General features: G+C 30.0%; 2 protein-coding genes across 3 annotated transcripts; one reads left to right on the top strand and one right to left on the bottom strand.

Annotated features, from left to right (window-relative positions):
- The first annotated feature begins 1,033 nt into the window (after positions 1 to 1,033).
- LOC111375027 (mitogen-activated protein kinase kinase 9-like) lies at positions 1,034 to 6,112 on the top strand. Its single transcript, XM_022997821.1, is given in 2 exon segments — positions 1,034 to 1,198; positions 5,526 to 6,112. Coding segments are annotated over 2 exon segments (711 nt in total). The 3' UTR covers positions 6,072 to 6,112.
- LOC111369797 lies at positions 1,471 to 13,773 on the bottom strand. Of its 2 annotated transcripts, XM_022991447.1 has the most exons (4): positions 13,527 to 13,773; positions 13,202 to 13,307; positions 8,834 to 9,052; positions 1,471 to 1,635 (listed from the first exon to the last, which is right to left on the bottom strand). In XM_022991447.1, exons 1-3 carry the CDS (start codon positions 13,658 to 13,660, stop codon positions 8,867 to 8,869), a joined length of 426 nt encoding a protein of 141 aa, XP_022847215.1. In that variant the 5' UTR covers positions 13,661 to 13,773; the 3' UTR covers positions 1,471 to 1,635; positions 8,834 to 8,866. The 2 variants fall into 2 exon arrangements, with proteins under 2 accessions (XP_022847215.1, XP_022847221.1); XM_022991453.1 differs by lacking the exons at positions 1,471 to 1,635; positions 8,834 to 9,052 and adding an exon at positions 11,147 to 11,573.
- Positions 13,774 to 14,470: the final 697 nt, after the last annotated feature.

Here is a 14,470-nt window from a genome sequence, read left to right as displayed (position 1 = left end):
TATGTATTATTTATTTATTTAATATTCTAGAATTATAAAATAATATTAAAATAGAATAACTGCTTAATACGCCCAGGTTTTGTAAGGCTTGAGGCATGTCCACCACTCCTTGTTAGGACTTACACCTTTTAGAACCCTAGTTGTCGCTTAGACCTTTTTTAGTTAGAACTAGCTATGTATCTCTACCTGGATTTATTTTGCTAAATATTACGAAGCCTAGACTTACTGAAGCAACAGTTTTCACTTTTTAGAATAGAACAAGCTATTTAGCAGGCTAAATCTGGTAGATTATACCTTCAGAAAATCTAGGCTTGGAAATATTTAGTCTGGCAGATTATAACTTCAGAAAATCTAGGCTTGGTAATATTTAGTCTAGCAGATTATACCTTCAGAAGTTTCTGTCAGGAAGGTTATGCTCAAGAATATTCAGACGTGCCACTGATATTTTCTGATATAATATATATAGCAGGAACAAGGTGCTGAGTTCATCCAGTTACATTGGTGCTCTCCAATCGATTAACTAAGTTCTTGATCAAAACCACATAAAAGGAAATACGATCTTGCATGTGGTAATAACTGAGGACGACAGGGCCAACTTTTAAATGGATTACACTAGGTGATTGGAGCTTGTAACCCATCAAGAGAATATGTAGAGAAAGCAGTTATTGTAGGGTCAACCTGTAAATGCATGCATCTTGAGAGAGGACCATTCACATCAAACGAGATTAACAGAGCAGAATACTCTGTGTCCAGGTGGACATCCACATAAGGAAATGGAATGAAATGAGTATGGCTGAACAATTTGGACTAAAATAGGCAGCACAGTTGGTTCTAATGGCATTGGGGAAATGCATCTGGTTAAAAGATAATGCTAGCAGACTCGAAGAGAAGAGTGACCAAAAGAATGGAATCACCAAAATAAAAAAAAGTACCAAAAAAAAAATAATAATAATAATAATAAAAATGGAGCAAGGCTAAGTACAGAATGTAGCGAATAGAGAGGAAACCAATAGAACTCAGAATCAGTAATGATATGGGGCATGAAATATTCTGTGCATGGTATGCGACTTTAAAAGGAATGGGATGGGCTAGAACAAGGTGTAGCAGAATATTTACAGATTTGCTGAATTTCTTTATGCAAAGAGTTTTACCGCCCTCTATTCACAGAAAATCCCTCAAGCAGCCCTATTTAACAAACGTAAATATCTTTCTCTTGCTTATCAACTCCACAACTTTGTTAATACATGTTCATAACAAAAATTAAGCAGTCCCATATCGCCTGAACAGGTAAAAAATCTAGAAGATCTCTTGGGAGAAATTATGATTTTTATTTCTGTTTCCAGCAAACCATAAAATTCAATTGTACCAATGGTGACACCTGAATGCATAATTGCACGTGTACATGCATATGCATACACATTAATAAATAATATATCAACGTATATGTGAAATATGATCCAGTAGGAGTGAGATAAATTAGGCGACATACAGAAAGAGCAAACTTGTTTCAAAGCTGACACCCCTTTGTCTGTACGCCCAGCGACTACAACACAGCCTTCTATTGGTAAATTCTTTTCCTTTAGCAGCTGAGCTTTCTTCTCATCAACAAATTTCCCAAGAGATTTCTCAATCCATCTGCAAAAGACAAAGATTAGATGAATTTTTAGTGAGGTACCAACAAAATTTAAGAGCTATGCATTAAAATGAATAATAATTATTTATGTAGGTATTCTCCATTCACCAACAGAAGGAGAAACCACAAGTTCTTGGATAAAAGATTTTGAGTGATTTCCACCTAGTCTTTTCATTATAAGTAAATTAACTCTACTATTTTTTCAATTTTTATTGCCACGAAGATATTTGATGAAAGGGCTAGGGGTATAAGCCCATGCATAAAATTAGAAAAGTACCCGCTAGTAAAAACAGAACTCAGCAGTGCAGTACTTTTTAGTATTCAGCATTATTCTGTCTAACGAGTAATAGAGAATATATTAAAACAGCACCAGAAATGCAATCATGCAAATAAGTTTCCTTACAAACATTGTTCCATATTAAAAATGTTCTCCAAGATTACTAAGAAATATAACTCACATCATAACCACGTCAAAGAATATTCTTTGTAACAAAAAACGTTATATAGTTTCCCTCCTTATCTTAAAAGAGAAAATGTGAGGTTTACTTGTCATTTTTGTCACATAGGTTTTCACACAAAACTGGTTTGAAACTGGTTTAACAACAGTAAATTCTTCTATTCAATGATGATGTAGCATTATTTTCACACGCCATTTCACCATTTTGACACATCGTTTCACTGTGATGTCACCTCCACTACACTATTTCTCCAATTTCATATACTACTTCACTTGATTAAAGACAATACCATATATTATATAATAAATAAACAAAATTAAATATAAAGATTATTTTAAAAAAATGTGGATAAAAATAGAAAAAAATTATTAAAAAGTTTTTAAATAAATTTAAAACGATTTAAAGAAAAAATAAATATTATTTAATTCAAATTTAACAAATGCCTTTGTATCATAAGGAATGTATAAAGATTATTTTATTAAACCAAATTAAATAAATAAAATAAAGAAAGTTACAAAAATTAAATAAATAAATATAAATATTATTTAATTAATTAAATTTTAAAAAAGTAAAAAATCTCTCCGTGGACGGAGAGAATCTCTCCATCCACAGAGAGAATCTCTGCTTTTAAAAGGAGAGTTTTCTCCTTCTGACTTTTCAAAATGAGAGAACTCTCCTTTTACACATAGTAATAACACTCCGTGCATGGAGTGATTCCACTCCATGCACAAAGTGGTGATTTTGTTTAAAAAATTTTATTTATAGTAATTTTTTATTAATAAATATTTAATTTTAAAAAAATTCCTCCAAATCTTAAAAGAGAGAATGTGAAATTTACTGTTCATTTTATTAGTGATAATATTTTTCATAAAAGTCATTCTTTATTTCTAAAATCTAAAAAGTTAATTATAACTAAAAAGATCATTTCAAGTTATTTAAAAGTAAAACGAACTTATAATTACAAAAGTTACTTATAAGTAAAAAATATTAACTTCAAAATTTTTAAGCATAAATATTAGATATATTTAGTTTTTTAAACTAAATATTAATAAAAAGATCACTATCTAGAATGTAAAAAGTTACTTATACTTCAAGTTATTTAAAAGTAAAACGAACTTATAATTACAAAAGTTACTTATAAGTAAAAAATATTAACTTCAAAATTTTTAAGCATAAATATTAGATATATTTAGTTTTTTAAACTAAATATTAATAAAAAGATCACTATCTAGAATGTAAAAAGTTACTTATAGATAAAAAAAAAAAAACACTTCAAGTTATTTAAAAGTAACAACAAAAACTTATAATTGTAAAAGTTACTTATAGATAAAAAAATATTAGCTTTAACATTTTTAAGTAAATATTTAGATATATTTAATTTTTTAAATTACATATTAATAAAAATTACTATAATATAAAAAAAAAAGTTAACGCCGTGCACGGAGTGGTCATCAGGTGCATGGAGTGATTTTTTCACTCCATGCATATGTTTTTTTGTATATATATTAATTTTTTTATTAATATTTGATTTAAATATATCTAAATATTTACTTAAAAATGTTGAAGTTAATATTTTTTTATCAATAAGTAGCATTTACAAATATAAGTTTTTGTATTACTTTTAAATAATTTGAAGTTATTTTTTTACTTATAAGTAACTTTTTACATTCTAGATAGTGTAATCTTTTTATTAATGTTTAATTTAAAAAACTAAATATATCTAAATATTTATACTCAAAAAATTTTAAGTTAATATTTTTTTACTTATAAAAAACCTTTGCAATTATAAGAGAATGAGGGATTAATATTTTTTTTTACCTATAAATAGCTTTTACAATTATAAGTTTTTTATTACTTTTAAATAAATTGAAGTGCTTTTTTTACTTATAAGTAATTTTTATATTCTAGATAGTATAATATTTGTATTAATATTTAATTTAAAAAACTAAGTATATCTAAATATTTATACTTAAAAAATTTAAGTTAAAATTTTTTTTACTTATAAGTAACTTTTACAATTATAAGTTTGTTTTACTTTTAATAACTTGAAGTGATCTTTTTAGTTATAAGTATTTTTTTACATTTTAGAAATAAAGAATAACTTTTATGTAAAAAATTATTTAAAAAAATATTATTACTAATAAAAATATAGGATATGATCGATAGTTGATAGCGTGAGAAAATGGAGAAAGAATACTTGTGTCAGATTCAAAGCATGTAAGCTGCAAGTAAAATAGAAAACGACGTCGTTTCCACTCCACCAATTAAAAAAAAAAAGCTACAATGTGATAAAATATTATTTAAAAAAATATTACTACTAATAAAATTATAGAATATGATTGATAGTTCATAGCGTGAGAAAATGGAGAAAGAGTATTGTGTGTCAAATTCAAAGCTGGACGGTTCACTTTTGTCACATGCGTTTTCACATTCAACTGATTTGAAATAGGTTTGGTCAAAGTGGTTTGATTTTTTTATTATATTATCCCTCCTTATTTTACTGTTTATTTTTGTCATATTGATTTTCACATTGAACGGGTTTGAAACTGGTTTGATCCTTTAAATCTGACACACAATACTCTTTCTCCATTTTCTCACGCTATCAACTATCAACCATATCCTATAATTTTATTAATAGCAATATTTTTTTTTAAATAATATTTGAATCTCTACTTTCAAAAGGAGAGTTTTTCAAAACGAGAGAACTCTCCTTTTGCATAGAGTGATAACACTCCATGCATGGAGTGTTATCACTCCATGCACGGAGTAGTGATAATTTTTTTTTAATTTTATTTATAGTAATTTTTTATCAATAAATATTTAATTTAAAAAAAATCCCTCCACATCTTAAAAGAGAGAATGTAAAATTTAATATTCATTTTATTAGTGATAATATTTTTTACATAAAAGTTATTCTTTATTTCTAAAATGTAAAAAGTTACTTATAACTAAAAAGATCGCTTCAAGTTATTTAAAAGTAAAACGAACTTATAATTGCAAAAGTCACTTATAAGTAAAAAATATTAACTTCAAATTTTTTAAGTATAAATATTTAGCTATATTTATTTTTTAAATTAAATATTAATAAAAAGATTGCACTATCTAGAATGTAAAAAGTTATTTATAGGTAAAAAAAACTTCAAGTTACTTAAAAGTAATAACAAAAACTTATAATTGTAAAAGTTACTTATAGATAAAAAAATATTAACTTTAAAATTTTTAAGTAAATATTTAGATATAGGGTAATTAGCACAAAACGTCCCTACCTTTCATGATTTTTGTGAAAAACGTCCCTACCTTTCTTTTTTGGGGCATTTCATCCCTACCTTTACATTTTCTTGTGCAAAATATTCTTTTCATCATTTTTCTCAATAAAAGGCTATAAAATGACCAATATACCTTTCTATTTAAATTTTAAAAAAACAAAAATAAAGAACTAATTGCAATCATAGTCCCAATTTTTTAAAAAAAGTTCAAAAGACTCCCAAACAAAAATAAATGAATATTTGCACTCCCACAAGACCATTCACAGAGATTTGAAGCCGTCAAATATATTAGTAAACAATAAAATTGAAGTGAAAATTTCTGATTTTGGAGTCAGTAAAATCATGCACCAGACATTGGATCCCTGCAATTCCTACGTTGGAACCTGCGCTTATATGAGCCTGGAAAGATTCGAACCGGATACATACGGCGGCAATTACAACGGGTACATCGGTGATTTATGGAGCTTAGGATTAACTCTACTGGAACTGTTCATGGGCCATTTTCCATACTTGCCGGAGGGGCAAAGACCTGATTGGGCTACACTTATGTGTGCCATATGCTTCGGCGAACCACCAAGCTTGCCGGAAAGTGCATTTGAAAATTTCAAGAATTTCATTCAGTGTTGTTCGCAAAAGGATTCCAGTAAACGATGGAGTGCAACCCAGTTGTTATCACATCCTTTTGTGAGAGATATTGAACTGAAATCAACATGAGGAGATTAATTTTCGAGAATTATGGCCGAAAATCCGACAGTAACAGTTTGGGGAACTATTTGTATATATAAAAGCAAAATTTTCAAGATTTTATTTCTTTAGTTTTATTTGTATATTCTTTCCTTAATTTTCGAGGATTATTTACTTTTTTATTTTATTGTTTGGAACTCTTTTGAATTTTTTTTTAAAAATTGAGACTATGATTGCAATTAGTTCTTTATTTTTGTTTTTTTAAATTTAAATAGAAGGGTATATTGGTCATTTTATAGCCGTTTATTGAGAAAAATGATGAAAGGGATGTTTTGCACAAGAAAATGTAAAGGTAGGGATAAAATGCGCAAAAAAAAAGAAAGGTATGGACGTTTTCCACAAAAATCATAAAAGGTAGGGACGTTTCGTGCTAATTACCCTAAGATATATTTAATTTTTTAAATAAAATATTAATAAAAATTACTATAATATAAATAAATAAATAAAAGTTAACTCCGTGCACAGAGTGGTCATAAAAATCACTCAATACATATGTTTTTTTTTTTATAGTAATTGTTTTTATTAATATTTAATTTAAAAAAACTAAATATATCTAAATATTTACTTAAAAATGTTGAAATTAATATTTTTTTATCAATAAGTAGCTTTTACAAATACAAGTTTTTGTATTACTTTTAAATAATTTGAAGTGATTTTTTTACTTATAAGTAACTTTTTACATTCTATATAGTGTAATCTTTTTATTAATATTTAATTTAAAAAACTAAATATATCTAAATATTTATACTTTAAAAATTTTAAGTTAATATTTTTTTACATATAAATAGCTTTTGAAATTATAAGAGAATGAGGGATTAATATTTTTTTACCTATAAATAGCTTTTACAATTAAGTTTTTTTATTATTTTTAAATAACTTGAAGTGTTTTTTTACCTTATAAGTAACTTTTTATATTCTAGATAGTGTAATCTTTTTATTAATATTTAATTTAAAAATAAAAATAAAAAAATCTTAAAAGATGGGATTGGCATCACTATTCATTCATGTCACTTGAGTTTTCACACTTGCGTGATTTGTACTATTCATTAACTGGTTCATAAAATGTCCTTTAAAAGTGGGTTTTGCTCTCTCTCGCTTTCATTTCTTCATGACAAAGAAAACCTTACCACACTGATTCTCAAAATCTGAGATATTGAAACTCAGAGGGTCGAAGGAGAGATCTTGAGAAGGAAACTGTAGTATGAAGTGTATGAAGTGAGAAGACAATCTGCAGTAGTTGATTAACTGAAAGCATTGGATATGCGATTTGGACAAAAAAGATTTGGTGGTTATTGATTGTTTTTTAGTTTTCTATGTTATTTGCATTCAGCGTGTTTCATTATTGTTTAAAAATGCGAGATATCTTTAAACCTTATCTATGCTGAACTAAGAACTTCAGAAATTATGCTAGTTAATACTCTAACTTTCTTTTATTTTGCAGCTAGGGCCTCGTGAGTGTCCATATCAGTGTCTTATAAAGCGTGACCAAAAGAATGCAACATTTTACCTCTATCTTGCTCTTTCATCATGTAAGTAAACTTTTGTTGGAAGTTTCTAAGATAACTTATAAATTGAAATTTGCTTGTGTACCAAATGATATTAATTTAATCATTTTCTATCTGGTGAATTGGCTAAGTAAAACCTTGAAGTTTAACATCTATGGTTAGGGGAATCGTTCAAAATATGTTGGATTATTAGTCTTAATATCTCGTGAATAGAGACATCATATTTGATGTTTGCTAAGTATCTTGAATTGATTTGTTAATTTTTCTTCATTTCTTGCGCCGCAATGACTATTTTGAATGCCATATAGCAAACCTTAGTGACTATTTCAAATGCTATGACAAATATTTATGCTACTATTTCAAATATTGTAGCCCAACTAACATTTTAAAAGAGTCATTCATACTTTTTTTTAAAACAAATCTCATTAACTTTTATCATGTAGCTTCGATGTTCGGCTAGCATTTGAAATTGGAGCCTTTGTCCAGAGAAAAAGTCGACATGGAAGAAAAAATTGAATTCCATACTATAAATGCTTGTGGTTTGATATTTATACACTTGATTTCTAAATAGCTAGACAATTACATACTATTAATTCTAATTATAATGCAATCTATATATGTTAATAGAGTGTGATAAATGATTCTTTTATCACCTATCAATGTAAATGATGAAGGCGACACTATAACCCAACATATTTAAAACACAATAGCATTACGTTCAAAATAATCCAACCCGTGCACTGCACGGGCAAAGACTAGTCTTGTAATAAGAAACTATGTCGCCTCGACACTTTCAAAAAGTTGTGCTACTACAAGAATTATTTTGAATCCACCATTATCCCCATTATTTAGTCTTTCGTTTTACTTCTCACACATGGGAGTCAAACTCACATCACATAATGAAAAAATTCAGAATAAATGTTATGAAATGCCTAAAACATTTATCTTCTAAATCCCAACAAGGCGTACAAGAAATTGTTAAAAAGTGAACCCACTTTAAAGATGGCAATCTAAAGAATCAACACAAGATAGATGTTGTGTAAAATGAGAAAAGTAGGACTTTATCATCAGCATGATGCTAAAAGAATGCAAGGTCAACAACCAGGCAAGCATTTTGAAACATCTTCCGAGATATCTTCAGTGGTCATTACAGCAAAATGTATTGGATATAGAGATTTTTATTCCTTTTTGACAAAGAGATTTTCATAAAGTTAGGAGAGAACTTACGCTTGAACAGTGTTCAAACCAGGAGGAGAGAACTTACGCTTGAACAGTGTTCAAACCAGGCTGCTTCTGCCACCCATCAAAGGAACCTCCATGATATGACAGGACAATCTTGAACGTCACTCTTGCCCATCTTCCAGTCCGATCTCCAACTGTAACACTCGCCAATTGAGATTTATCACAATCCTCTATGATTTCAGTACCATCATGAATAGCATATGTCTGTAAAATTTCTCCTTTATAAATATAGCATGTCATTATTCATAAACTGTAGAAGAATTTTCAGTTTTTGAGAAACTACTATATAGATGCAGGGAAATTTTATGTTCAATTGTTACTTCATGAAAAATTGAAGGTAAGGGGCAGATATAAAAGGGGAAACTTGGTCTGAAGGATATTTCCCTGATTGGTTGAACACGTATAGTGATGACACCAAAGATTTGGTAATAGTATTTTACCATGCCCTTTTCATAGAATGAAATTGAATTGACTAGGGCTTTGGCTATTTCTCACCTGCCAATTAAGACAAAGAAAGTTATGATGCCAAAAGGAAGATCCACATCTTCTAAACCCACTGTATCTTCCCCCACTCGCTACTTCATTTATTTTTACAGAAGATTCTAAAGAGAACACTTGGTGGTAAACTGTTTTTACCAAATACTGGAAGGGTACTGCAGCAGTCGGACACTTCCGGACATGTTCAGCACCTTGGACATGTATTCTTCTGGATAGAAAATAATAAATCATGGTTTCAGGCACTAAGGCTATTTACGAATATGTGCATATAAACCTCCAATGTCAGCTAAGAACTTCTATATATTACACAAGTTTTAAGAGTTTTTACAACCATGATGTACCCAAAGACAAAAAGGCATGCAGACTTTATATTATTTATTTATTTATTTATGACGATTTATTTAATTTGAGTTTAAATATGTTTTGTTTAAGTGGGGTCAAAATATATCATGATAAGATTTTAGGGACTAAGGAAGCAATTTCAATTAAGTTTGGGGTTATGTCTTTAAATCATAAAACCCAAGACTGTATTAGGGAGTGTTTTGATTTGATTAAAAATAATAGCATTTTGAGATTCTCTCTTAATATTAGGTTAAAATCAATATTCAAAAGAATCAACGATTATATTGATCTAAATCAAGTATCTGTATTCGTATGTGAAAAGATGAGTCTTGATTATCATTCCCAAATTCTCTCAACAAGTTTTGATTCATTTTCTTCAATCATATTTTGCTTCATATCATTAGTTGATATCAGAGCTCAACTACTGCTTAAGATTCGTAGGTCCTAATGGCATTCGCAGTGGTACGTGATGAGAATGACAATTGTGTGGAAAAATTGTTCATGTTGACGAAATTGGCATGTATGATTCAACTATATTGATAAATGGAGATGTTGACACGACAAATCTATTGTTTATTATAGCAACGCAAAAGCGTGTTGGTCTTGGAGTCAGCAATAGAAGAGGACTCAGATGACAATAATAATCTTTTTGCCTCTATCGATCTTGAGAGGAAACATAGATGATAATTCACACACAAGAATTATAATAGGCTGCCTATTTTTTATAGAGAGGGTGATTTGGAGATTCCATGATTGAGTATATTTGTGCGGAATACACTAACATTTGTCAACACCAATTCCATGATCTATAATAAAAATGAATGGCATATCATGGGCAATCTAGACCAAGGGAGTAGTTGACCAAGATTTTCAAAAAATTTCTTTCATATAGAAGCTTTAGCGGCTGCATTTTAGGGATGCAACCCTACTATAGTATTGCAATAATAGTGAATTAAAGGAATAAAACAAATCTACAATATGGACAAACTATTAGTGTTTGTTATTATCATTAATAAATTCAAATTTTACAACAAATTCCTTGGACCACTCATCACAGATCTCGACATCAAGCTCCTCGTCAAAACTTGATAACATATTATCGTATTTGGATGCATGCGTCCTACTGGATATTTTTATACTCATTCCTATTTATCACCAATTTCATGCTTGTTCAACCTGTTTGGAGGTGTAACAAATTGGTGAAGTGATATTGCAAAGGGACTTTCTTCTTGAAAATGTGACAGTTAAGTTATTTTTCACTTTTCCTTGTCAAATTAACTAGATTTTATGAACTTGTAAGTGATGAATTTTAGATTATTTTCAGTAGCATGACTTTGAAATCTAAATGTTATATTAAGTATAATTAATCCAAAGTTTAGTAATAAGTATTAAATTTTGATTCATTACAATGTTATTTCGATGTTATGAGTTAAATAGACTTAGTAAGTCTCTAAATTTTATTTGAAATTTGGGGCATTAACATATGAAAATTCAACTTGAGTATCTCATAAATCAGAAATTTGAATTCAAATCCTAGAGGACGTGATAGAAAGTCGTGCGTAACAAGATGGACACAAGCTCGAGCATGAGCTTTTGTCATTACAATTGGCACTCAAATCTTCAACATTTTTTCCATCTTGGAACTCCAATAAATTCAAAGTCAACTCCCAGCAACTGTTTTCCTCCATGTCCAATTCATTGTTTAGGATTAAGAGCAAACATATCTTTTGTATGAATCTGACTTGTAGAATTTGCACTAGCTCAATGTTGCACTACCTAGGGCCGCCCTCTCATTGTCCACCAAAGATTGGTCCAACTCCTCAAGCTTAGGCGTGATGCACCCAAAAACCACCAACAACTCTTGTTTCAATGACATCGTAATCGTCTGTCATGTCAATAAATTGACTCAGCAACGAATGTATATCATTTCTTCTTTACGTTGTCTATCCTCTACGAAAGATTCACAAATGGGTATTTACTTATTGGATAGCATGTCATAGTATAGCTCACTCTGATATGCGGAAGCATAAAAGAATCGCTAAACACAAGATCGTAAAACCATGATTCCACAGAATAACGATTTGAATCAAAAATTCTCAAAATATAACCATTTGAGTAAACAAAGAGAATTCTTCCACACAACTGTGGAAGCATAAATAAAAGAGAACAAAACCAAATTCTCAATCTTATTGACAAATGCATTTGTTGGTCCCTCAGTTCTTAATAAATAGTAAAAGAAACTTATAATTAATAATAAAAAGATGATAAAAATAACAAAGCATTAAAATAAAGATAGCTGGTTCCATCTTCATCACCTTGTCAGGTGCAACACGACTTAAAACCTGATGTGTATGGACCCTAAAGAGGTAAAGACAACTCAAGAAAGACCTGCTACATTTGACTAGCAATGTAATAAAATGTGAATCCAAAGTAAAGACCTTCTAGATTGGACTCCCCAGGTCCTTAATTTTGATTCACAAGTACAATGCTAAGATCCACATCTATTTTTTATCTGTACTTATAATTTATATAAATCTATATAGTATCCACCTAATCATCAATTTCTCAAATATATTCAATGATATACTCCCAGACATAAATAAAGATAAGATGCACAATTGTTACACAATTCAGAGCTGCCACCTATTTTCAGTGTTTGCTCCAATATAATACGGCCATTTACTTGGAAAGAAAATATTATTCATGGTCTCTAAGGTTTGTTTCACAATCATGGTTGGTTTGTGTCTTTCAGAAGGTCATTGTGCACAGATCTCAGTTTTATGTTCAGCCTCTGTGATAAATTCAGCACCACCCTATAAACACTTCAGTCTCATATTTCGAGCAACTAATAATCTTTGATATGGGTGCCTTTACATCTCACAAATTTGAATATAGAATTAAGCCATTCCATGTCTACAGTTTAATAGAGAAACTGACCATCTCCTTGAAACACGGAATAGTAAAAGTTGAGAATAAAAAAATTTAAGGATGGAAGATAAGAAAATCTATAACCTCTTCAAGCTCTTATCATGTTTGCTTAAAAATAATATGGTTCGAGCACGTAGTATATATGTAGCAATATGAATTTTATATGCCATTTGTTACTTCTTAGGACAATCAAAGAGTACACATTAATGCTCTGTTTGAGTAAAATTATCTATAATTTTTTAGGAGAAATAGTAATGGGTACCACGGATTGTGTGGATAATAAATGTTTAGCAGTAATAAATGTGTGATGGAAATTAATATTTGACTTTGATTCGACCGAAAAAATGAATTTTTTAGTAACTTTTAGTAAAGCCATACAGAAGGCTAAGCATTTTTCACTTTTTTAAAAAAAATCAATAATGCCAACAACATTGCTCCTATTTACAGAAATAAGCAAACTACAATCAATCAAAAAGTTGAGAACCAAACGTCTTAATCAAATCAACAAAGATGAATATCAAAAGAAATAGAAACAACCAAAATTGACTGGGAATCCAAAAATTAGAAATATTACTAAACACCCACCTCCTTCCCAAACAATTCTGACAGTGAGATGCAACCTTTCACCATGTATGAGTAAAAATCATTAACTTTTTGCCATGGCCTTGCAGACATGAACTGATAACATTCCCTGCCAAAAGAAATTCTGCACATAAGCACTAAGACACTTTGAAAACACATCTTTTGTGTGTATGCTTACAATATAGAGACATATACATTACACAACAATATTATTCTTTCATATAGCATAGAAAGCACCATTATTTAAACCATCCCAAAACCCAATCCCTTTCGAGAATCTAAAGAAAAGAATAGAGAATCTGGACTTGTGGCGTATGTATAAATTTACTTGGCAGTCCATCGAGTATGCCTGCAAGCATCAGTGTGGTTGTAGGGGTTGTAATCCTTCTTCTTCAGAGCTGGGCTTCCCATCGGATTGCTCGGATTTAGCCCCACCATTCTATTGCTTGGGTACTTTATCATAACCTGAACCTTTGACACTAGTGACTGTTGTTAAGGTAACTGAGAGAGGACGGACGTTTGAAATTTGTATTAGGGCTTCTTGGATGAAAAATTTGCTCTGTCAAAATCCAATTTTAGCCGTCCAGTGCAGCCAAATGACATTGACCGCCACAATTTGAGTTAAATGTTTTGTTAGCCATCGAACTTTACACCATGTCACGGCTCACTCACCAAACTTACAAAATTGTCCCGTTGGCCACTGAATTTCACTCCGTCCAACTCCATCACTCACCCATTTAAATCCGTTAACAGACTCACCTACGTGGATGACGAAAATCCGACTTGGCCAGTTAGATTCGTCCAAATATGAACTGAATTTCCAACTCAGCTTCAATTTAGCACTGTCAAACATGCCTTTTCTATATAATTGGAATCAAGCTTTGATTTAACTCCCACAACATGCGTCTCTTACAGATTTCAGAGAGAGAAAAACATGTGAAGTGAAATAATGAAATTTCCAAGTTGAAGGCGATTTCGAAACCCTAAGCCCCAAATCATGGATATCAAATACCCAACCATCGTTCATTGTTGGACGAGCCTAACCGAAGAGTGGAGAAGCAACACCCATTTCATTTCATTACATTGACGGCGGCGGAGTAGTGGGCGTGTTGATGGACAGAGATCGCGAAGGTAATTGAGTAATTCTTTTTTTTTTTTTTTTTGGAAGAGGTCATAGACTTGCTAAAGATAATGTAGATAAATATAATTTTTCGTTATCTAAAGTTCTTGTAGTTGATTGTGTGAGTATTTTATTTTCCCACATTTTACCAA

The sequence above is a fragment of the Olea europaea genome, chromosome 2, assembly GCF_002742605.1.
Source record: "Olea europaea var. sylvestris chromosome 2, O_europaea_v1, whole genome shotgun sequence".
Classification (NCBI taxonomy): Eukaryota; Viridiplantae; Streptophyta; class Magnoliopsida; order Lamiales; family Oleaceae; genus Olea; species Olea europaea.
This window is presented reverse-complemented; position numbering and strand designations above follow the sequence as displayed.

Excerpts from the sequence above, each read along its gene's own strand:
- LOC111369797 (XM_022991447.1), bottom strand. The coding sequence starts at position 13,660 with ATGATAAAGTACCCAAGCAATAGAATGGTGGGGCTAAATCCGAGCAAT. Across the intron at positions 13,308-13,526 it reads CATACTCGATGGACTGCCAA|GGAATGTTATCAGTTCATGT; the intron begins GTAAATTTATAC and ends TTCTTTTGGCAG. Across the intron at positions 9,053-13,201 it reads CAGAATTGTTTGGGAAGGAG|ACATATGCTATTCATGATGG; the intron begins GTGGGTGTTTAG and ends GAAATTTTACAG.